The sequence below is a fragment of the Elgaria multicarinata genome, chromosome 1 (genome assembly GCF_023053635.1).
Source record: "Elgaria multicarinata webbii isolate HBS135686 ecotype San Diego chromosome 1, rElgMul1.1.pri, whole genome shotgun sequence".
NCBI classification, from domain to species: Eukaryota; Metazoa; Chordata; class Lepidosauria; order Squamata; family Anguidae; genus Elgaria; species Elgaria multicarinata.
Window position 1 is genome coordinate 167,501,737 of NC_086171.1, and position 24,405 is coordinate 167,526,141.

At 43.1% G+C, this 24,405-nt stretch overlaps 1 protein-coding gene across 1 annotated transcript in view; it reads right to left on the reverse strand.

The window, feature by feature from the left end:
- Positions 1 to 1,198: 1,198 nt before the first annotated feature.
- Positions 1,199 to 24,405, reverse strand: part of BLACAT1 (BLACAT1 overlapping LEMD1 locus) — a 28,879-nt gene continuing 5,672 nt past the window's right edge. Inside the window, exons 2-5 of the mRNA XM_063119332.1 lie at positions 4,491 to 4,710; positions 3,609 to 3,765; positions 3,298 to 3,464; positions 1,199 to 1,236 (exon numbers count right to left, since the gene is read on the reverse strand). Coding sequence (XP_062975402.1) covers positions 4,569 to 4,670 — 102 coding nt within the window. The 5' untranslated portion in view covers positions 4,671 to 4,710 and the 3' untranslated portion in view covers positions 1,199 to 1,236; positions 3,298 to 3,464; positions 3,609 to 3,765; positions 4,491 to 4,568. The remainder of the gene's footprint in view (positions 1,237 to 3,297; positions 3,465 to 3,608; positions 3,766 to 4,490; positions 4,711 to 24,405) is intronic.

Sequence of the window (24,405 nt, forward strand, 5' to 3'; positions counted from 1 at the left end):
ATTGGCAATGAGAGGAGGAAAACACCTCTCAGAGGACACGGACATACTGGGAGGTGTAGTATTGGTATGTAGAGTGGCTGATTTTAAATAAAGCATGAGTTAGCCAGGTCACTATGTGCAAACCAGGTCACTGTCTTTGTTCTCCTTCTACCTGACTTTCTCCAACTGCCACTAACCCTGCCCACCATTCCATTCTAGCCTCAGCTTTCAGTCATTCCTCCATTCACTGTTCCGTTTCAATGGTATAGTTAGGCTTTTACATAAAAATCATAAATTTTATTCAGAAATTCCTGCCTCTGACGTGGAATGTTGTGGTTTAATTATAACGGGGAAAATACACAGCATAAAAAATCTCATCAAGTTAAAAGGTTCTTGGGGTGTGCGTGTGGAATTCACTTGGCACTGGCAAGCCATTAATGCAGTCACTAGGCAAGCCTGCCTGGAAAAAAGAAATCCATAAATAGGGTGCCACAGCTAAGAAGGCCCACGCTCCAATTGTCTCCCACCACACCTCAGATGGTGTTCAAAGATTAACATGTTATTCAAGGACCTAGGCTTTTGCCTACAACTCCCAGCATGTCTTGGGCAATTTAATTTGTTTAAAAGTTAACTCACAGGCCTAGCACAACCTACTATTTTAAGATGATTACCTCGCAGACATATATCTTAGGGGGGCTGAGCAATGCCGGGTATATCAGCTAGTACCCATATAGTTAGAAGTAAGCTCTACTGAGTTCCATGAGACTTGCTCCAAAGTAAGAATGTATAGGGTTGTGGCATCAAAAGGGTAACCTTTGCTATGATGGCCAAATTGTACCAGGGTGACTCCATTGTTAGACGAGTTGGGTTATTTTCCTAGTCTTGTGTTTGAGTGTGTTTGAACCAGTCAGACTCTTGTGTAAGTGTCTCCTTTCAGCTCCATGGCAATGAGAAGAAAGGGGAAGAAAGGCATCCTGTGAATGTTTCAGACTGATTCAATGAGGATGATGATTGAGCACTAAATGAATTCTCATTGTGGCTTCAGCCCATTATTGTGCTGTTCCGTACAGTTACAGGTTTGAAGCAACTGAGCCATCTCCTACAGCAACATCACTCCCTAGTACCTGACAAAGATTAATTGGCATTTTTCTTAGTTTCTGTTTTCTTTACTCCCCTCCCTGCAAACAAAAAAACCCACCTCTCTAATGATGACATCATATGTTGGTCATCTTTGTTGGGCAAATATTTGACATTACCCTAATTGGATAAGAACATAAATAATTGTGTGGTTAATGGCAGGCAGCCAGACTAGTAAGAGCCTTCCCCAACCTAAAGACCTCCAGATGTGTTGGACTACAACTTGCAGAGTAGTCAGGGAGTTGTATATACATATGGAGGGCACCAGGTTGTTGAAAATGCTCATTTTTATTTATTTGGCAGAGTTGCCTGAGACCACAAAATATAAGCCTTAATCCATTATCACGCACAAAGCATGCCACATACTAGCACAACTTAGGATCATACACACATGATCCTAAGCTACAGAGGGCAGTTAGCAAGAGGAATACTGAGTAACAACTCATAACTAATGTCCAGCCATCACAAGCATTTCACTTTGCATAGGATGTAAATTAGCATGCAACCTTACAAGAGCTGTTGCAGCAACAGAATTGGGCTGTTAATTTAAGAACATGAGAAGAGCCATGCTGGATCAGACAAAGATTCCATCTAGACCAGCACTCTGTTCACACCATGGCCAAACAGCTGTTGGCCAGGGACTAATAAAACAGGACATGGTGCAACAGCACACTCCCACCCATGGGCAGGCTTACTGAATACTGGAGGTAGCATATAACCATCAGGACTAGTAGCCATTGTAAGCCTTCTCCAGGAATTTATCCAAATTTAGATTTACTTTGGGACCTATGAGAACAAACAGTGTTGTGGAATGGAGACTGCCCACTAAAATATTTTTCCCATGATTTTTTTTCCATTTCAGAAACGGAATTGCTTCATAAAATTAATTAGAAACATAATGAATGTATACTATACCATACCCATTACAACAGTTTCAAAGTTGTAATTATTTTTTTCAGACTGTGATTCCCCACCCCCTTCTTAGTGGCACTGCCAAGGTTTACCTTCTAATCCTTCACTGAGTACTCCACCTCCCTAGTTTCTCCCCTGCATGGTCTCTGTCATCACTCGTCCCCTGCTCAGCACTCTCCTGCCCTCTGTTATTCCCCATCCTCTGGTACTTTCTCTTTGACCTTTTCCTCTCCCCTGAACCGGGTAGGGGCACCTTTTCCTTTCTTTTGAACTTTCAGAAGAGTTTGGACACACTGCAGAATGAAGCTGCAGCTGTGACGGGCATCTTGATTTCCCCAATGTGTCTCTGGGTCTATGTGGGACTAACTAGAGAGACCCTCTACAGAAATGAAGACGCTTGGTGCAACCACAAGTGTGTGTGAGTGTATTTTAAAAAGAAGTTGTGACTGAATTTGGGGGCCATGTAGGCTGTGTGACCTCTGTGCCTGGTCCTACTGGCATCACTGACTCTCCCGAGGAAACATACATACCATCCGTAGTTCTTTAGATTTGCCAAAATTTGTATGTTAGCAGTTTTCAGTGCATGTATATATGCTGGAGTCCCTCCAGACAGAGGACACCTAGCACTGCTAATCAGAAGGCATTGGGCAGGTATCCCATCATTTTATCCTTAACAGATTTTCTGTGGTCAGGGAAACGGCAGAAAAACACAGCAGGGTTATGAGTGGAAGATGACATCTCTAGCCCATAAAACTCCATCAATGAGTCAGGACGATGGCACACTAAAAGCCCCTCTAGAAGTGCTGCTGGTATACTGGCAAGAAGTTATGAATGAGCTGTGATACCAAAGCCTGGAGAGGATGCACTAGAAGTGCAGTCCTATAGGCAAATTGTTTTATTAAATGGAGATTTAAAAGATTTTATATGTGGAAGTGTTTGCTGGAAACGTTCATTAAGAACTCAATGTAAAGTACATTCAAGTTTTGTTTTTAAAAGCCCAGAAATGTATTTGATTTCATTGGGGAGGGGAAGGATTGGTGGTATGGTAGCTCTGCTGCCTAGTAAAAATACTACTTATAGCCACAGGTACTGGCTCAAGAGATACAATATACATATGTTCTTTATCAGTTAAAAGAGCAGCAATTAAAACAAATGAAGTGGGCTGTTAGATCTTACTTTTGGTTGAATCTAGAGCAAGAGCGCAGCCTGACTTTGCCTGGAGGGACTTTGACAGTAGCTGGCTTACAAAATAGCTAAACAAATCTGTACCTCAACAAACTAACTTCATCTTTGGAGTCCCACAGTCTGTAAAGCTCAGGGTGATTCGAATTAGGATACTGCCGAGAATGGCTATTTTGCCCAGCCAGCTTCTACAGCTTCCATAACGTTGCTCTTTGCACACAGCCATGTTCCCCACTGCCAGGCCTGCAGAGTCTCTAGGGAAGAAAAACAAGGGGAGAGAGGGAGGGAGAAATAAATGTAATAAAGCAGATTAACGTCTTCCACATTCTTCCCACTGCCGACACTGATGAGGGAGGCTATCATTCACATAGTGGGTTCATCTCTGCCTGCCAGCATACCTTCCTGTGCTAATCCATCAAGCTCCATGGGAGAGCTGAAAGAGGGAGGGCAGCATCTCCAACGGAAACATGGAGCCAGACATTTCCGCCCTCAAGCTCTATAGGACAGCCTTCATTCTCTTGGCTTGTTCCTAACCCTTCAGTGGCACCTCCAAATCTGCAAGAGAGTAATGTAAAAAAAAACAATAAAAATGAGCCAGATATGCTAGTTGGTACTCCACCCATTAATCCCACTTTGCTCATCAGAACACAGGTGCAGAACTTCAGGCCTAGGGGCCAACCCAGGCTCTCCTGGAGTTCCACAGAAGGCCCCTGCACTGCCACACCCTCTTTTCCCAACCATTTGGTGGTTTCCTAGCTTTGGTGTAGTTTTTCCCCTATTCCAAAAGGTTGAAATGCCTCTCCTAAGTCTTAGTTATTGGCACTAAGAGCTTTAAACTAAATAGGCTGGGATTTTTGCCACCCCTCCCTTTTGATATCAGTATTTGCTACCAGAATGCGTCCGCCAAAATTTCTCCAAAGTGGAATTAAGTCCCCAAGCTGAAAGAGGTTCAGCACTTGCATCAGAAGATAGGGCAGTGATTGGCAGGTGGGTTTTCTGGAAAAGGGAGATCTGTGAAAGGGGGCCTAAAGGAATACCAATATCATACCAGTGTGGTGTAGTGGCTAGAGTGTCGGACTGGGAGTTGAGAGATCTGGGTTCTAGTCCCCACTTGGCAATGGAAACCCACTGGGTGACTTTGGGCCAGTCACAGACTCTCAGCCTAACCCACCTCACAGGGTTGTTGTTGTGAGGATAAAGTGGAGAGGAGGATTATGTAAGCCACCTTGGGTTCCTTGCAGGAAAAAAGGTGGGATATAAATGCAATAATAAATAAATACCAAGTTACCGTAACAACCGTGCTCTTCTTCCAACTCAATAGTGGTTAAAGTGATGGGCAATGGAAATGCCTTCTCCTCTCAAACGGCGGTCTCTTGCTCAGTGCTGGGCTCTTCCTTTTTCCTCTTCATGTTGCAGAAGCCATGGAGCCCACAAAAGCAAGCAAAGGTGAACTGGGGCATCCCCTAGTGCAGGCAAAGGGCAGGAGCATCCAAAGGAAATCTACACAGAGGAAGGCGAGAAAAGAGAGAGAGGGGGGTTTGAGATTTTTCCCCACCCTTCCAAACAGAATATCTCTTGCTGACATTTTATAGCGATAGGAAATGACAGGCTTCCTCTTTAGAACGAATCTCAGTTTCCCTGAGACCTTGGAGAGCCACTGCCACTAGATTCACAAATAGTCTGACCTGGTAAAAGCCATGTGCTTGTGTTCCTAGAACTTGGGCAGCTGCTGCTATCCACAATTCAGATTCAATCCAGGTGTGCCCTCATAGAGTTTTTGGGAAATACCGCCTCCTTTTTTGGCTTGCTCCCAACAAAGTCCACCAGAAACACATCTTTGAAAAAGCAAATATTTTCGTAAATAATAATATGATTTGGGAAGGATTTCTCTTTCAAGCACTTTGATATAAAATGTATGCCTTTTGTCAACATTCCATTTACAGACAGGCATGAGTCCTAGCATCTCACTTTAGAAATTAAGCACTGGATGACTTGCCCTCATGCCTCATCTCTATCATTCCACCTCACTGTCTCTGATTATGGTCCAATGACTTCCATACTATCTTTATGGAATGGTTGCTATTGCAAAGCCACTCACCAATTTCTGGCTCCCACTTTTCATTAGTACTGTATGGATGTTCGAATCACCCGTATTTCCTACATCAGCCTGGCCAACTTAGATGGTGCAGCGTAAGATTCTTGATCTTAGGGCTGTAGCTTTGAGCCCCACGTTGGGCATGAATAATGGTTATCAAGAAATTGTTGTCAAGGGGGAGAAGTAGCTTATTAAAATCCACATGAACACATACACACATGCTTTTTGTAATTATTGAAAACTTCACAAAGATATCATTTATTTATGTATTAAATTTATATCCCTTCTTTCTGCCAAAAACAATGTTCAAGATGGCTCTATATGCATCAGTGTGGAGTCTCCTGGGGTCTTCTGCTGATTCAATGAAGATGGGGGACAACTTGTAGGTTTTTATGATGTACAGACATGAATACAAAATCTTGGTAGACAAACACCTTTATTTATGTCATATCCTAAGTAGAAGAAGGCTTACCACCTCTTCAGCCTTCCCCCAGTGACAGCAATCAATCACATTGAAAAGTAAGCTTTTCATAACCTGTCCCCTAATTTGGGTATGTTTAAGTTAGGATGTTATGGAAGAAAGTGGCATTATGATATGATACTACATATGTTATGGTTTTGGTACTTTGCTACTTGGGCCATTTTCTCCTGTTGATTATCCCACTGGACACAAACAGCTGGGCTGTTCCATTTCTCTCAGAGAGAGAATGGAGTTCTGCTTCACAATGTGGCCTGATCACAGCTACTACAAGCAAATCAAATGGTGAGATAACCTCCACAGAGGCCACCGACAAATATATAAAAGCACCTTGAGGATCCTGACCAGATTAAAATCCATCAGCACAAACTACTAGACAAGCGTGAAGTACAAATGTTAGAATCCAAGAGTTCAGCAGCTAATTATATATGGTGGTGCTTATCAACAAATCATGGATTTGTGAATGGCAGAATTACTGGGTAGACTATTGATCAGATCCAGCAAGGCAATCCTTATGTCCTTGTTCAGTGAATGTGACTCTGATACAGCATGTTTCCTTAAAGCTCTGTTTCTGAGATTTGTAAGCTCGTGCCACTTTGAAATGGACGAAAAAATGGCCAACTCTAACTCTCCCTTACCCACAAGTTTTCAAACCGTTTGCTTAGTGACCTTAAGCACTGTAGTGGACCTGAGTACTTTTCACATGTAGAGAGGAAAACGGAATCATGCCCACTGTTCCCAGTCACCCCCCCCCCCACCCTCTATGCGATTAAGCCGAAGTTCTGAATAAAGCCTATGCACTCTGTACACATGATCAGGGACCCTGTCTTTTACAAGGATCCCAGGCACACAAAAGCCCTATTCAGGTATTCAAAAAATGTACAAGGGCACAAACTATAGGTTGTTTGGGGGTATACATGCTACCCTTGTCTCCAACATTCCCACGCACATCACCCCTCCACACATGCACTGGCCTTCACACATTGAGCATGAAGTACTGAAGGGAGATTCTAAGCACATTTGGCTGAATGTGCTTCGAATCTCTCTGCAAGCAGGAACCCTGCACTTGCGTATCACCACAAAAGAGGAAATGCATCAGAGCAGGACACCAATTAGCAATAACTGTCCACATTCTAATTTATATGTATAGATGCAAATTTAGAAATAATTACTATCCCTTAAAAAGAAATACAATACAGTTCACCATACTGGGGGAAACTGGGAACTGGTGTCCTGTGTGTCTGCTCAATCTGCTGTTGAAGATACTAACTGCTGAAGGGCAAGCCAGCCCCAACTCTCTGTTCTTATGGTTCCTCATCTTTAAACCACACTTGGACTAGACAACCCTTCAAAAGGAGTTCTTCAAATAGAAGACTGTCCTCTGTAAAGCAGGTTATTATTATTATTATTATTATTATTATTATTATTATTTATATAGCACCATTAATGTACATGGTGCTGTACAGAGTAAAACAATAAATAGCAAGACCCTGCCACATAGGTGTACATTCTAATAAAATCATAATAAAGCAATATGGAGGGTAAGAGAATGCACCAAACAGGCAGTATAAAAGTCAGAACAATTCAAGTTTTAAAAGCTTTAGGAAAAAGAAAAGTTTTTAGCTGAGCTTTAAAAGCTGCGATTGAACTTGTAGTTCTCAAATGTTCTCGAAGAGCGTTCCAGGCGTAAGGGGCAGCCGAAGAAAATGGACGAAGCCGAGCAAGGGAAGTGGAGACCCTTGGGCAGGTGAGAAACATGACACCTACCGGCACAGTTATTTATTTATTCCATTTCTAAATTACCCAATAGCTGATTCTTTCTGGGCGGTTTACAAATATTAAAAACCATTAAAAAAAATACATTATACAACCTATAAAACCATTTACATAAAAACATATAAACAGAGAGCACACACAGAGACAACATATAACCAAAACGAACTTTAACCATAAGACAAATCCAGGACCTGATTAAAAACGCATCATACGCTGTCAAATGCCTGAGAGAAGAGGAAGGTCTTAACATGGCACCCAAAAGATAACAACGTTGGCACCAGCGGGCCTTGTCGGGGTGATCATTCCATAATTGGGGGGGGGCACCACTGAGAAGGTCCTCTGCTTTGTTGCCGCCTTCCAAGCCTCCCTTGCAGGAGAGCATTAGATGCTGAACAAAGTTAGCTGAATGTGTTTAGAATCTTCCTTCAGGTTTTGTTCTCGATTCATGAAGAGACCTGGCAGGCATGTGGATGTTGTGGACGGGACTTAAGTGTTCTTCACACATTTGCAAGAAACTCTTGAATAGGGCTAGGATCTATCTGTTCACACCTTCACATGAATGTGTAGAGGTCAGAAGCGATGTCAGAAGATGCAATCCTGTCCCCACTTCCTCCCCTGCATCCAGTGAATGTGAAAAGGGTCATTATTTCATGCTTGAAGCCACCTCAAATGGTGTGGGAGGGGGGGCAGTGACAGTAGGACATCTAGCCATTTCTCCTGAGCCACACAGCCCTGTTGTTCCCATCTTCCTGACCCAGTGCCCTGGCAGCAATGCTTGCGTGATCTGGCTGTCTTATCTAGTCGCTTTCTCCCAACGCATCACAATCGGCACATTTAGGAAAGCCCCCTGACCAAGTGAACATACAGAGAGGCAGTCAACTGAGGTCAGGCACTCCAGTAAACATCAGGCCCACCACATGCATTTCTCTGCTCACATGATGCACCCTTGTCCTACCACTGCTGCACTGCAGCATTTGTTTCAGTCAGCAACCAGCAGGCACCAGGCAGAGTAGCGAGCAAACTGCGGTGAAGGGGGTGGAAAGTGTGATGCGGCACACAGCCTGCTGCCTGCCTCTTAAACTAGCCTGTGGCCTCAGGTGCAGAGGAGAATGCTGCCCTATCACCAATGTTGAAGCAAGATTCAACTGCCAGTCCTGGGGGGCGTGGGGCATCTTGTCCTTCACTTCAGACCTCAAAATGTGTTGGGCCAGCCCTGGAAACAACAGCTTTGGAGCCAACCTTACCATGGTGCAACATGAAATAATAGGCACAGCAGCAGATTTCAGTGCCCGCCCACCCCCTGCACTCCACCCTGACTGCATCTCTGTAGAATTAGTTTAAATGAACTTTTGCCTTCGAGTGAGGGGGGGACGGGACTCTTGGTCCAGAACTGGTTCTTGGGGTCATAGAGACGTTTGCAAAGCCTTAATAATCATTTGGCTTGCAAAAAGGTTGAGAAGCAAAACCAAATATACAAAGTCCAAATGGCTTGTGTGTGTTCCCCACCCCCCCACCCCCCACCCACCTCTCCCCCGGCCCTTTCAACTCCTACCCCCACTGAAATGAAATATTCCAGACTGTGAATTACCTCAGTCAGATGAAAAAGAAGAAGCGAAAGCCAAAATCCCGTTTGAGATGGCTGCTTCTCAATAGCTCGGCTAACACTCGGGGCATGATTAAGCCCTCCAAGGTTACAGGGAATATTTGACTGACCTTCCAACTTCAAACACAGCCGCTCAGCATTCATTAAAGAACCCTTCAGCACCTCAGAACAGCCAGTTCCACATGGCAATGAAAATTGCATCCCTCCCGTCCAGTATCCTGGGAACCAAAGGAGGCTAGCTTTCTCCTCTGCCTCGGCCTGACCTTGTCTTCGCAAGCGGCAGACCCTGCCTTTAGCACAAAGCAGACCCAACGCAGAGAAGCAACAGAAAGGCACAGCCCGTTTAATTTACTTTGGCAGCTGCACACTCTTTCCCCCTGTTCCCCCACCCCAACGCATCGCCAGCTTCGTTTGACAGCTTTCCTTTCCGTATACCTGTCTGCCAGACGCCGGGTTTAAATAAGGCCCCTGATGCTTCCTCTGAGACTCACGAAACAATGCCTAGGGAGACTCCTTAATGAGCCTTCCTGTCTGCGAGGGTTGCGAGCAGCCCGGCATCTCCGTGCGTCTCGCTGCTGCTTTCGTTCAATGCATGTAAAAACGGGTTTTCTGAAGTCGTGGCCAGGAGAGAGAAAAGTTCTAGCAAATGGTGGAAGAAGGCAACGCTACGCAAGCACAGAGTGAGCTCTGGCGTCCCTCTCCACCTGGAATTTCGCTGTCGATGGCTTCTCTAGGTGAATGGTGGTGCCAGAAAGTGCAAGAATGCCTTAATCAGCATCAAGCTCTATCGCAGGAAGAAAAGGGCAATATGTTAAAAAGAAAAAAGTCCTTCCATATATTGTGCTTTCTTAAGTTTCCAGCTCCCATACTGATACTTTTCCCTAAGAATTTCAACTTTTGATTTTAAAGCAAGTAGATGAAATTATGGCTTGAGTGTAATCAACACATTTTTTTTTTTAAAAAAAAGGCAAAGCAGAGGGAGATAACTGAAAACTAAGCATCAGAAATAACAAAAGCATCATGATTTTGTGAGCCAGTTTCTTTGTTTTCTGGAGTTTCACTTTTGTTATATATGCCATGTTTGGATGAACATATTCAGCTTTATAAGCTAAGATATCAACAAGATGGCACACACAGCCCCTTCACTTCTCACTTTTTGCACAAACAAACTAGTAAACCTCTATAACCACAGCCTCCCATTTCTTCTAAAAAAGGAAACTATTACCAGCCTTGGAACAAGCCAGGATATTAAAACAACTTCAAGCCATACTTTAATATTCTATCTTATTTGGACAAAATGGGAAATTAGAGGGTTTAATTGCTCACACCATAAAGGGAAGAGAAACAAGCACAGCTAAAAGCTCATTCATATCTCAACTGATTAAGCTGACATACTGTGTGATTGACCAAACCGGTTCACTGTCACATACATTCATTGTTATTGTGCTCTGTGATGATGATTTAAAACTTATTATGTTTAATCTTTCCTATCTCTGCAAATCATCATGGTTGCATGAAATAATAATAAAATGAAATGAAATAATAATAATAATAATAATAATAATAATAATAATAATAATAATATAATAGATACTTGAAAATGCAAGGTTTGTTTTTGCCCTGACGCAATTAGCATCTGCAGTACCAGTATCTGGTCTGCCCCCATCTTATTTAATAATCTGACAGACCTGGTGGTGGATTTCAAGTTGTCCTGTAATATGTATCAACTAAAAAATAGATCTATCATTACAAATGCATTTATGTGAACTGAGACAGAGAGCACAGCTCATCAGTACAGAGTGATATGTAAGTGATGCAAACAAATTGCTTCCACAGGGCTCAGTGCTAGCATGCCCTGCTAAATAATTTTGGAAGTTTTCATTTCAAAAGTCAGTGTAACTTTCAGCTAAATTTTCAGGGTAAATGCCCTGCTTTCAGATTTAAAGGAGGGCTAATATTTTTTTCTACTTTCTCCCGGAATGTGTGTGTTTCTCGTGTATTACTCAGGCAGCTGAAGATGTTTTCTTTTTAGGTACCTTTCTGAAGTGCATCTGTTCTCTGATTGTGAAACACTGTGAGAGTTGACTAGAGGGGAAAACTTTGGGAAAAGCTCCTGTTTTGGAGCAGGGAGTTGGATTAGATTGTGTTCTACTCCCTTCCAACTCTATGACAGGTAGAAGAGAATTGTTAAAGGCATTTCCATACTTTTTAGGAAACATATAGGCTAAGATCCAAAGGGATGTATATCGCGTGACATGCAAAGACAAGAGTTAAGGTAAGTAACTATATTTACAAAATCATGTCACTAACAGTTAACATCTGAAATAGACATTAAACTTGCAAATAAACTAGTGACCACCATAGAGTATACAAATATAAACAGAGAAATTTTATAAAAACACAATGATAAAAACAGGTCAAACGCGTTTTGACGGAAGTGTCTTCTTCGGTGACCCCTAAATAAACCGAGCTTCTGTATATGTATTAGACCGGGCTGACTCAAATTAAGAGGCCCAAAAATCAGATAGCCTTTGTCACTCCCGTGGAGCTAATTACATCAGGCTCAGTTTCGCTGTTGCTGGCTACAGGAGTGAATTGAATCCTTTCATGTGCTGTGTCCAGCCCCAATTGGGGTGCTGAGTGGTGCACAAAGGAGGTGCCTGACCTGGCCGGTACTCGAAGAAAAAGCTTCTCCAAGTGCCAGTTAAGTCCCAAACAGTTCCACGTCTCTGGCCTAATCTACACCTGCCAGTTATCCTGGGGTCAGCTGAAGGTCATCCCTGTGCATCCAAATGATGCACAGGGGATCCCGGGGTCAACCGGCGATGACCTCTCAGTGGTCATAACTGGGACCATGGATTTCCCAATTTTCCCCGCAGTCCCAGGACAACGGCAAGGACCATGTGCAGTGTGGCACAGGCTCCTGGGTCCTCCCTTTTCCCTGTGAGTAGAGGGGCTCTTCAAATGGGTATGGAGCTACACATCATGACTCCGTGCCCATTGGGGTTGGGGGAACAATTTTGTCATCGCTGAGATGGCTGCTGGTGCTTTTTGCCGCTGAGTTTTTGGGGGGGTGTTTTTTTTTTTTTACTTACTCCTTGTGCAGGATCGGGGCCATGCAATTGCACAACCGGCTCCTCCTTTTAAAAAAACACACACGCCACACTGCAACATCCCTCTTGACTTCCAGAACAACGCACTGGCATTTAGACACAGGGGGACAAACTCAGAAGCACATAAGCCCGGGATCCTCCCTCCCCATCCTGTGTCCCAGAAGACCTCAAGGTGTAGATGAGGCCTCTCTCTACCTGGAGGAAAGAAACATGAGTGGGCTGGGGCAGATGACATCAGGGGACCTTCAGAGATAGGGTTCCCTGACCCTATTCTATAGATTCCTATACAATGGGACAACACATTAATGGTGCTTTGACTGTATTGGTCACTGCTTTAGCATAGAGATTTGGATAAACAGACTTTGTTCTTCACTGCCCCTTTCCAGTTCTCTTTCCTGTGCTCCATTTTCTCCATTTTTTAAATAGAGGAAGTCTAATCAGGTTTTCACAAGGAGGTTGTAGCTGTGAATAACTGTGCATTCTTTTTGCTCACAGACTGAGAGGTGAGAGAAAGAATGCAGGCTGCTATTACAGACACGTCTATGTATCTGGTGGCCATTTCAGTAAAAAAGGGAAGAGTCATTCCTTTGCATGCAGAAGGTCCCAAGTTCAATCCCCAGCATTTCCAGGTAGGACTGGGGAGAACATTTGTGTGAAACCCTAGAGAGCAGCTGCAGGTCAATATAGATAACACTGAGCTAGATAGTCCATGGTTCAACTCAGTATAAGGCAGTTCCCTAAATTACTAGATCACCTGCTCCAGGTGCCCTTACCAAGTGAGGTGTACTGGGTGCTGAGAGAGGGCCTTTTTGGTGGCATCACTCCATTTACGGAATGCTCTCCCCAGGAGATTTGCCTGACACCTCCTTTGTGGTCTTTTCAGCACCAGGTGAAGACCTTTTGTGTGTGTTTTCCGAGGGCTTTTTCACTTTTAAAACTGTTGGTTTTCTCCTTTTAATTCTGTAAAAAATCTTTATGTTGTTTGAGAGGGTTACTCTATTAATTAATTTATTCTCTCTTACTGAAGTTTTTATGCTGCATTTTATCATTTTTGTATGGTTTATAGTTGTATTTTAATGTTGTTGTTGTTATAACCTATCTCAGAAAACTTTGTCTCTGGACAGCATTTTTTTTAAGAAAAGACAGCACTGGGTGGAAGACAACACTAGGTGACAATAGCACTGCTGAACATTCATTCATTCATCCTCCAAACAGGTGCACTCAAAGTGGCTCACAACCAAAGCTAACACAATCAAAATGCAGTAAACAAGCAATAAAACAATCAAATGATCAATAGCTGAAGTTTCAAATAACATTCAAATGATAGGAGGTTAAGTTATTTAAATGCATGCTGGAATGAAATTATCTTCACTGCCGATCAAAAGGCAAGCAGTAGAGTGACCATATGGAAAGGAGGACAGGGCTCCTGCTCCTTTTAACAGCTGAATAGAAAAGGGAATTTCAGCAGGTGTCATTTGTATGCATGAAGCACCTGGTGAAATTCCCTCTTCATCACAACTGATAAAAGTTGCAGGAGCCCTGCTCTCTTGACCAGATACAAAAGTGGTCAGGGCTCCTGCAGCTTTAACCGTTGTGATGAAGAGGGAATTTCACCAGGTGCTTCATGCATACAAATGACACCTGCTGAAATTCCATTTTCTATTCAGCTGAAGCAGGAGCCCTGTCCTCCTTTCCATATGGTCACCCTACTGCCTGCCTTTTGATGGGCAGTAAAGATAATTTATTATCAGCAGGTGTCATTTGTATGCATGCAGCACCTGGTAAAATTCTCTCTTCATCACAACAGTTGAAGCTCCAAGAGCCCTGACCACTTTTGTATCTGGTCAAGAGAGCAGGGCTCCTGCAACTTTCATCAGTTGTGATGAAGAGGGAATTTCACCAGCTGCTGCACGCATACAAATGACACCTGCTGAAATTCCCTTTTCTATACAACTGTTAAAAATGCAGGAGCCCTGTCCTCCTTTCCATATGGTCACCCTACAGTGGAGGGGCCAGGTGAGCCTCTTGAACTTCTCTAGGCAAGTTATTCCATGATTTGGGTGCCGCACCTGAGATGGTCCTCTTCTGCTTGCCCATCTTCTGCACTGAAGATAGCAAGAGAACACAGAGGAGGGCCACTGTAATAGGGAATGAAGTTCTTGGGCAGGTTCATCTAGGAAGATACTCTGGATCCAGGCAGCTTGTGTTTTGGTTAAAAACATTTCTTAGCTTTAAGGCTTTAAAGTTCAAAGCCTGTACCTTAAATTGATCCTGGAAACAAATTGGTCACGAGCGTAGCCAAGATAAGTTCAGAATGATATTCTCTAATCTCCTGACCCTTCAAAGTCCTGGTGGCTGCTTTCTGGACCCTGACGTTTCCTAGCTGTATCCAAGGGCAGCCCCACACGGAGCAAAGTACAGTAGTCCAACACAACACTACTGTCGAGAGGGAAGCCTTGGTAGAGACAATAAGCTATGTATATTGTATATGAAATAGCATGGTAATAGGCAGTGGAGAGATGGAGTATACAAAATATCTGGAGCAAATTTGCTTGCCAGGAGACCTGGGTGGTCTGAGTGACAAGAGTCCCAATTCCATTAGGGAGTTATTGATGTATTTAGGAAAGCTTGTAGCATGGAGCCTTTTAAAACTGACCCACCACTTTCTATTCAGAGGGCAGACAATGATGAACGAGCCTGGAAGAATAGAGGCGGCCCAGCTGAGTCAAATGCTCCTGTTCTTCTGGAAAATGGAGAAAAAGGATCTTTTAAGGACTGAGGAATAATTAAAAAATAAATGAACTAGCACTAGCAGAGTGACAGAGGCCCTACTTGATTTGCAAAATCCAAGCATGTTTCATGGCCCTGCTCTGCCCTTTCTATTCAAGGGAGAGGATCCTTTGAAAAGAACCCTCCGCAGCCCAGAAAATGTGGCGAGCATTAAAAATGTAAAGCCAGAGAATTCTCTTTAGTCATTTGCTTAACCCCAGGCTGTGTTTGTCACTGTCAGAGTGATGAATTGGGAGCTGTCTGAAATCAGCATGCTCACTTTAATAATGTCACTTTCTCCAAGCCCTAATAAATGTCTTTCTGAACCAGCTGGACAGAACCAATTCCTTAGACCAACAATTACCGATTTCACCAGGTTTTTGCTCTTCTTAACAGTTAGGTCCCTGCTGCTGCAATTGGAAATCTTTATCCTTTTTGCAATGCCCCCAGCAACGAGGAGAGGAGGAGATCGTTTGTTAAATCCCCCACAAGGAATTGGGGTGAAAGGCAACACTGCCCCATGGACAGAACAAGGCAGTTTTCTGGTTTTGAACTCCCATTTTGACTGCTGACACAATGTGTACTGGTTAATGAATTATTATTCTCCTAGACTATGGCTTCTTGGGGAATTATCTGTCAAGGAACAGTGTGGTGGCAAACACTTGAATATAGTCATACCTACCCAAATGAGCTCATATGGGTAGGGTGTGATGTCATCACCACATATTTGAATATTTTCTGTCAAAAGTTCTGTTTGCATGAACCCTCTAAGATTCATGCTACAAGGTTTAGATTGGCCAGCCATTCCATCAAACCAGATGAAGTCCTTCTTTCACTGAAATTATTGCATTTTGTATCCATTATAAGGAAGCCACACAGAACAGCCTTGTAGAATTTACAGATGCATCCATATGCCTGGATACCATTCACAAAGATCCATTGACATAAGCATATATGTTTAAGTTACTATAAGATAAAGGAAATTCATATATACTCTTGCTATATCAGAATTTGACCCATCAAGCTGATGACATGATAGGACTTTGGGGAAAGCCTTATACCAAGTCTGACCAACGATCCATCAAGTTCATTGTTGTATACACTGACTGTTAGAGTCTCTCCAGGATTTCTGGCAGGGGTCTTTTCCAGTCCTACCTGGAGATGCTGGCCATAGCTAGACGGGGCGATATCCTGGGGATCGCCCCGGGATCATCCCTCTGCGTCCACATGATGCACAGGGGATCCTGGGAGCAGGGAGGGATGATCCCTCCCTTGCCCCAGGATATCACCCTACCCTTTAGGTGCGTTTTTTCCACAGTCTCGGGATGATCCCAAGACCACAGAAATGTGGCCCACTGTCATGGTTTGTCCCAGCTCCCCGCAGTTACTTGCGAGGAGCTGGGAACTGCACACAGGGTGCAGAGCTCCCGAGGGGTGCAGAGCCCATCGGGGTGGGGTGGGGGAGCAGGAAAATTTGCTTTTAAATTAAAAAACACCATTTCTGCACGAGCGCGCCTGCGCACTTCTTCTTTAGGAAAAAAAACCAAAACCTCCGAGGACGTCACGCACAGCGTGTAAACAGAGGGGGACAATCTTACAATAACAATATCACGAGTGGCTCACCCCTCCGTAGGTCTAGCTGAAGCCGCTGGGGACTGACCTACAGCCCTTCTCCAGGCTTAAGGTTATGAATCTTAACAAAGAAAGCCACATGGTGGTGAGAACACTGGCCACCTCTAGAATTGTGCCAGATGTTGCTCCAGAACCAAGCAGGGGCCAGAACCTCCTTTGCTAGCTATTCATAACAAAGAGCCCACCAATATAGGATAATAATTGCAAAGAGTTTTTGCAGAGGCGTCTTGTCATAATGGGTGTGAGATGTTGCACCTGTTGAGATTCCCTCTTTTATGCATAACTTCTCAGGGTGCAGGATTCCTGTCCTTCTTGACATCAGGCTATCCTTAATAAGCTGCACACAACCAAGCCACTGTGATTCTATTCAGTAGCAAAAGGGGAAAGCAGCAGGATAGAATGATCTGGTATCAGAGCCAGTACGGGGATAGTTGTTACAGCACTCGGCTTAGTCTGGGTTCAGATCCCCACTCAGTGAGAAATGGGGGAGGCATTCTTGATCAGCCTAACATTACCTCACAGGGCCAGTGTGAGGATAACCTGCTCCCACTCCCATATGCTCCTTCAAGCTCCTCAAAGGAAGCATGGATTGTAATGTGATAGATATATATATATATATATATATATATATATATATATATATATATCTTCAGCTTTCCTAGGGCGATCATATGAAAAGGAGGACAGGGCTCCTGGATCATATGAAAAGGAGGACAGGGCTCCTGGATCTTTAACAGTTGCATAGAAAAGGGAATTTCAGCAGCTGTCATTTGTATATATGGAGAACCTAGTGAAATTCTGCCTTCATCACACCAGTTAAAGCTGCAGGAGCTATACTAGAGTGACTAGCTTTAAAAGAGGGCAGGGCACCTGCAGCTTTAACTGTTGTGATGAAGAGGAAATTTCACCAGCTTCTCCATATATACAAATGACACCTGCTGAAATTCCCTTTTCTATGCAACTGTTAAAGATACAGGAGCCCCGTCCTCCTTTTCATATGGTCACCCTAGCTTTCCTGTTATCCCTATTTTAAACTTCCATTTTGCCTTTCTCTTACTAGTCTACTTCTTTGTTAATAAAAACAAAACAAAACAAACAAACAAAAAACCACTCATGGAGCACCCAACTGCTGCTAAAAAAAAAACCCAAAACAAAACCCTAAAAAGAAATAAACTCAATTAGTAAAGGGAAGCACTGTCCCTTTAAAAGGAAATAATGATGCATATACAGCTGGTGTTTCAGGCTGCGGTGTTTGCAGAGAATCGCTAATTAAAACATTGCTTCTGTAAAGTATGCTGATCCCATTGATTGTAGCCCCCTCTCCCCTCAAATGCACACAGTTAATTTGCTGCTAGGAAAGCAAAGTCGCAAGGGTCCTCATTATAAAAATTTCACTGGCTGCAGCTAATGGTTGTAATTAATAGGTGCAATAAATTTCAAATGGCCAGCCAGGGTGTTCATTAGTTTCAGCCTGAGTCAGCACCAGGGGGGTAGCCTGTTACTTAATAACCCATTTTCTAACTGAAAGATGGAGGGAGGTTTTCTATGGTTCAACACAACTGGGGCTCTCCTGCCAAAAAGAGACAGAGCTGAGTAAATAATTTGTAGAGAACAAATCTAGCTTTGGACACACCTGTTTGGCCGAATGTATAAGGAAAATGCAGGGATGAAGTAGGCGAACCCACAATTAGTTTCAACAGTTTGGAATGGGCAGATAGCTTCTGAGTTTAATTAAATTCCAGAGCCACTGTATCATTAATTAAAAACTGGGGACAAGGCAGTTATAAATTGTCAGCCGCAAGAAAACAAGATTTGACAGGGCAGAAGTACTGCTGAGTAAAAGAAAGTTAGTTAATGTTGTTGGTGTGTATTTGCCATTCCAAACAACAGAAGGCTACTTCAGTATTAGCTTCAGCAATGAAGCCCTTCACTATTGTGATTAGATGTCAAGTGGGAACAGAGTTCCTGTATTTTTAATGGTAAATAACAAATTGGATCTGCAACAGGAGGCTGCAGTGTGTAGTGCTCCTGTTTAGCGTTCCACCCTAACACATCCCAGCTAAAATTATCTCTAGTAGCAGGTGATGCAGAAGGCCTCTATCTGAGATCTTATGGTAGCAGTCTGCAATCTAGTGCCCTGGTGCCTTCGGTGACCTCTTGGCTGTGCCTCTGGTGACCTGCCCTCTGCCCCACCAGCCACAGCAAGCACCAGCCACCACTGGTTCCAATCAGTCAGCCATGCCTTCCTCCAGGATACTCCATTCCATCCCACCCACCCTGGCCGATTTCCCACCATCTCACACACATCTTAGTCAGTGTTCCATGGCTACTGAGCATGCTCAGTCTTCATTGGGTGTTTTGGTGCATGTGTGTGTGTGCCCACCTAGGGATGTACAGATTTTGTAAAATCCATTCCATCTCCACTTCATGGATTGTCATGTGCCTTTCACTCCATTGTCTTCTCATTGGTACAATCGGCTCCCTCCCCCCAGTTCTCGCATTTTTGCAACTTCGCACATGCAAAAATATGCACATTTCCATGCTTTAGCCTATGGAGGAAATGCACATTTCCAGCCAGTGTTTTCCATAAATTTGCATAAAATTCTGGAAAGTTTTTTTTAAAAAAACAGTTCGCAAAAACCATGTGACTCAGGAAAAGCAGGTACACTAAGGAATCCATAGGGTCAGATTCATAGAAACCTGAACTTGGTTGATTCCATTGCAGGTTTCTCCAACATCCCTACCCCCACCTTAGGGTTCCCCCCTAAAGATTTTTTTGTGTTTCTGCAAACCTCGGAGTTCCCCAAGGCTACAGATGCCTCCCTTTTGGCTTGGATTTGTGTGGATTTATTTTTAGCTGCATGAGGATCCACACCCACCTTCTGAACTTCGAACATAGAGGGAATGGTGAGCTTGGCATAGCACTTCTGGGACATTCAGAGCACTTCAAATAATTAGCCCAGTAATCCTTGTAACAGCCCTATAAAGGTAGATATTATTATCCCCAGACTGCAGATGGGAGGCTATATAGTGAATTTATGGCAGAGGTGCTGTTGCCACCTCACGACTCTGACACCAGATATAGCCTTTTAAATCTTCACCTGAGCAAGAAAGAATTTAGCCTTAACCTCTCTTATCCATTCCCTCTGCAGTCATGCCATTTGCCTTCTCCTCTGCTCTAATGGGAACCCGCCTTGCTGGTGAGGGAGGAGGTAAGGGACAAGACCATGAAAGGAATGGGCAGAAAAGACTGCTGCTACCTTGCCTCTTGCTTTATTGGGAGATTTAAAGAGCAATGGTCTGATATCTGGGTGGTGTTAGTTAAACTTTCCTGGTCCATAGCTTCTAGCCACACTATGTTATAGCTCTCCTGTAAGGGCTAAACCAGACCCGTGGATGCCTATGAACCACATATTCATGCATTTGGCTGTAAAGTGGAGGTTTGAGCTACTTTTCATCATAACCACAGCAGGTTGGGGACAGGAGTTAAACCCATCCCATCCCTGCCTTATTAAAAGCCATTTTCCTCCACTTGGCTTCAATACCATCAATGAGCTGGGCTGGGGGAAAATGGCCTTCTATCCTAAAAGGTGAGGATGTGTTTCAATAACCACCTGCATGTCTGGTTTGGCCCTCAGGCTCCTGATTTTTTACGCAGAAATGGAAATTTCTGCAGGCAACCAGGAGAACTTCTGCAGCGAGCCTTTTCCCAACATGGGGATATATAGTGATGGGGGAAATTTCACCTGCCAAATTTCTGCTCGCCACACAGTTGTTAAAGGCATGTGAACTTTGCCAGAAAAGAAATGGTAGGCAGCCCTAACTGACATTCCCTGCCTTCTATACAGCTATTAAAAGTATTGGATCCCTCTCCTGCATTGCCTCTAGTCACATTATAGTTTACAGCTAAACAAAAATATTCCACTGCCTTGCAGGCCATAAACTTATACATTGATTTTCAGGAGAACAAAACAAAATAACAACCCATACCTAGATAACACATCCAAACTAACCTACATTATACAGAGAACTTTGGTAAATTTAAAAGGGAATATCCTCCTTAGAACATTTGCACATGCGATGCTTACATTGGTTTGTGGTTATAGCAATCTGTGGTGCAAATGTAAAACCTACATCAACTGGAAAAGACATTTAAATTCTCCTCTGCATCCTGTCTGTCATTAAGACCTTCTTATCGATTGTGCAAATATCACAAGGGAGGCTCAACTGTGCTTTTCAGTGTCATGTCTGAGAACAATGTTCAAGGCCATAGTTACCAGAAGTTACATAGATGCCTGCTGGTGAAGGGTTGATCATACTATTCCCAGCACATGGAACATAATGCACACTGATACTGTAACATTGTTTTTAAGTGTTTTTATCCTATGTAAACCACCCAGAGAGTTTTGGCTATGGAGCGGTATACAAATGTAATAAATAACAATAACAACAACAACAACAACAACAACAACAACAAGGGTGGCAATGTCCTGCTTTACAGAGGATAGTTCTCTATTTGATGGTGCCCTCTATTTGAAGGGATGTTCAGTCCAGGTCCAATTTAAAGACGAAGAACCATAAGGGAGTGCTGGGCCTTGAAGACACCTATCAACAGTTAGCACCTGGACAGCAGACTGAGCAGGCCCAGAGGTCATCTGCTCTTAGTTTTCCCCACTATGGTGAGAGGTGTTGTGTTTCTATTTAAATAATATTTATTATTTCTAACTTCATACCTGTACATCTAGATATAGAAATCTGTGTCCCTTTTTGTACTTTTTGGGTGATGCATTTCCTGTTTTTGGTGATGAATACATGGCTGCCCTGGTGAGGGGTGGATGCTTTCTGCTAATGATGTTCGAAAAGCCCACAAACAATGCAATGACTATTTCATATTTGCAGATATATCCAGTATGCGCAAATGAAGAGAAATAAAGAGAAAGCTCCATTGAATATAGAGGGACTTACTTCCAGATAAACATGCATAGGATCATTCATCAAGAAATCTAATTTTTCCTTGATGGCAAAAACAGGAGAAAACTGAGTTAGGAAGTTTAAATTGACTTCCTCGTATTTAAATTACAGGGAGGGAGGGGAGGCTCAGAACCCCAGCAGCTGGTTCTAGAAGTCTATGGGGATGGGGCCTGTGGGTTCCATTAACCCTCCCGCCCCTTTCCCCCATAGGTCAAACATTGGATGAAACACCATAGTACTAATATCCAACCAATTCACAGCACCCTTTGCAAACTGAAAGGTTTCATCTTGCATTTCCTTCCTTGCAGTCAAATGTGAGTGTTGCACAAACACAGGTAGTTGAATGCTTATTTTGGTATCTGCTTTGCTAAAAGAAAAATCAATAGCAAAATCAATAGCAAAATAAATTGAAGGGACATGGGTCTATCCTGTATTCCAAAAACTTGCTGATAAAATACACTTGTTCAGAGCCACTTTGCTAACCAACCAAATATTTATTGGAAAGAATCTTGGGGTGAGTTCTTTTAATTTGTTGATATAAGAAAACAGAAATTACCCTTACAAACAACATGCCAGTCTCCTGTGTCTGGGATATAAACAAAGGATGTTGGATGGTCAATATTGAATTAAATGAAGAGACAAATTATCTCTGTCTGTTAGATTAGCCGGAGAAGCATTGCAATTACAAGGAATGAGAATGCCATCCAGACTTTCTACCATGTGTTATCTAGAGAGATGGAGCAGCCTAAGGTGAAACAACACTGAGTCCTGCAATCACTAAGTAACACTACTCAGTTTAGCTTCTACTGCCTCTATACTTAGCATATTTTCTAAAATTTATCTGTTACTTTGCTAATAAAAGATTATTCTTTACTTCTGTTCTCTACTTTCCAGGGGACCTGTGAATCCTGCTTAGTGCTCGGCACAGATTCAGGTAAATGCTGGGTTTTATATTTCCATAGAGGAGCTTTTCAATTTCTTCTCTGTTCTGCCTAGGATTGTCACTTATTTACTTTTCACTGCTCCTGTGCATTTAACAGAACATTCATTGGCACACAGGAACAACTGATAATGATTATCTCCATGCTCTGAAAAGTTTTACTTGTTCTTTTTTTCCATATCAAACTGTTGTTAAAGCCACAATAGAAGTCAAGATGGGTTTTATTCCCCTGGTTGGTTGGCAACATTGGTGGATCCTCATAAAGATATTACATTATTGTCCCTGTGGGTTGGTGGGGGTTTTTAGCGACCTTTTTTAGATGTTCTAAGGTATCAGAAAGTAGCAAACCTGAGCAACAACCATACAGGAAGAACCAGGGATTGAGAAGAGCTGTTCCCCTCAATCGCTTTCAGTAATGTTACCCATTTAAAAGTCTGCTCCTTCAAAAGCGCCTGGGCCCCCATTGCAGCTGCCCTGATCATTAAGGGATACAATTGGGGGAAAGAACGAAAACAGGGCTGCGCATTCCATAGGGGTTTTGTTCCAATTCAGGCTCGGCTAAAGGCAAACGGGATTTTGCTCATTACTTTCCCAGCACAAGAAAACATTTTGGTTTGCAACAAAGAAATTGGTTAAATGGATTCTTTATCCCCCTCCCTCCCTATTCCTATTATTGCTAGTTAATTAGGCACTGGCCATCCGAGTTCCACCCATTCACCACTGCAAGTAGTACAATCAGAAAAGCAGGTGTGTGGTATGACCTTTGCAGTTGGCAGCAGAACGCACAAAGGCAGTGCCTGCCATAGTAGCCAAGACGTACTTTCTAGAGTGGTTGTGTCAGAAAGAAGGCTCAGATATCATACACAGAGAAATAATGTGTACTGATAAAAGAGGAGGAAGTGAAGGAGGACCTCCAACCACCTATCATTTCAAAATATTCTGTCCGTTCACAAATATGTATCCATTCAATTGTAAGACTGACAGTTGTTCACAGAAAGTAAGGGGTATCTCCTTACTACAGCAAGATGTGATTAACTTAGGAAAGCTTTACCTGTGTGTAGGCCACAGGAGAGAAAAAGGTTGAGTTCGGACGACAGGCTAAGCAATGGTTGATTTCAATGTCTCTCCTATTATCCCCCACCCCAGCCCCATTGATTATCATGACGTCTGAACTCAGCCAAAGACTTGTCTGTCCCTCTGCTTTTAACAGCAGCCTGATCTACAAAGATCAGCAGGTGAAACTTTTACAACATAGAAAAGCTAAGTATTATCGGCTGCTCATGGTAATGCTTTTTATAGCATGGTGGTAGCCATAATCACCTGCTGGTTTCTGTACCTCAACCTGTTGTGAAGGGCAAAGATGCAGGCCAGCTGAAAAACCAATAGACAATCTTAGACCAGTGTGGGGAATCTGTGGCCCTCCAAGTATTGCTGGACTCAACATCCAACCAGCATGGCCAATGATCAGGGATGATGCAGTTGCAGACCAGCAAAAACTGGTGGGCCATAGGTCTTCGAACCATATCTTAGACCAAGCCAAAGTTCCCAGATTTTGGTAGATCAAGCCTATGTCTGAAGTGGCTATCTCTAATAATGTGCTCTCAAAATTCAGCTGGCTATTTTTGGTTGCATATACTAAAAGCTACAAACTTAAGCCTTCACTAAGGAGAATGTCCCAATAAACATGCTTCAGATTGCACAGTAAAAGTGTTATCAGAACTCTGCATGTACTCTTGTACTCATGGTCAGGGCCAGCTATATTTATTAAGAATGAGGGCTTTCTGTGTGGTTGGCATGCATGCACTTTCAAAGGAAGCA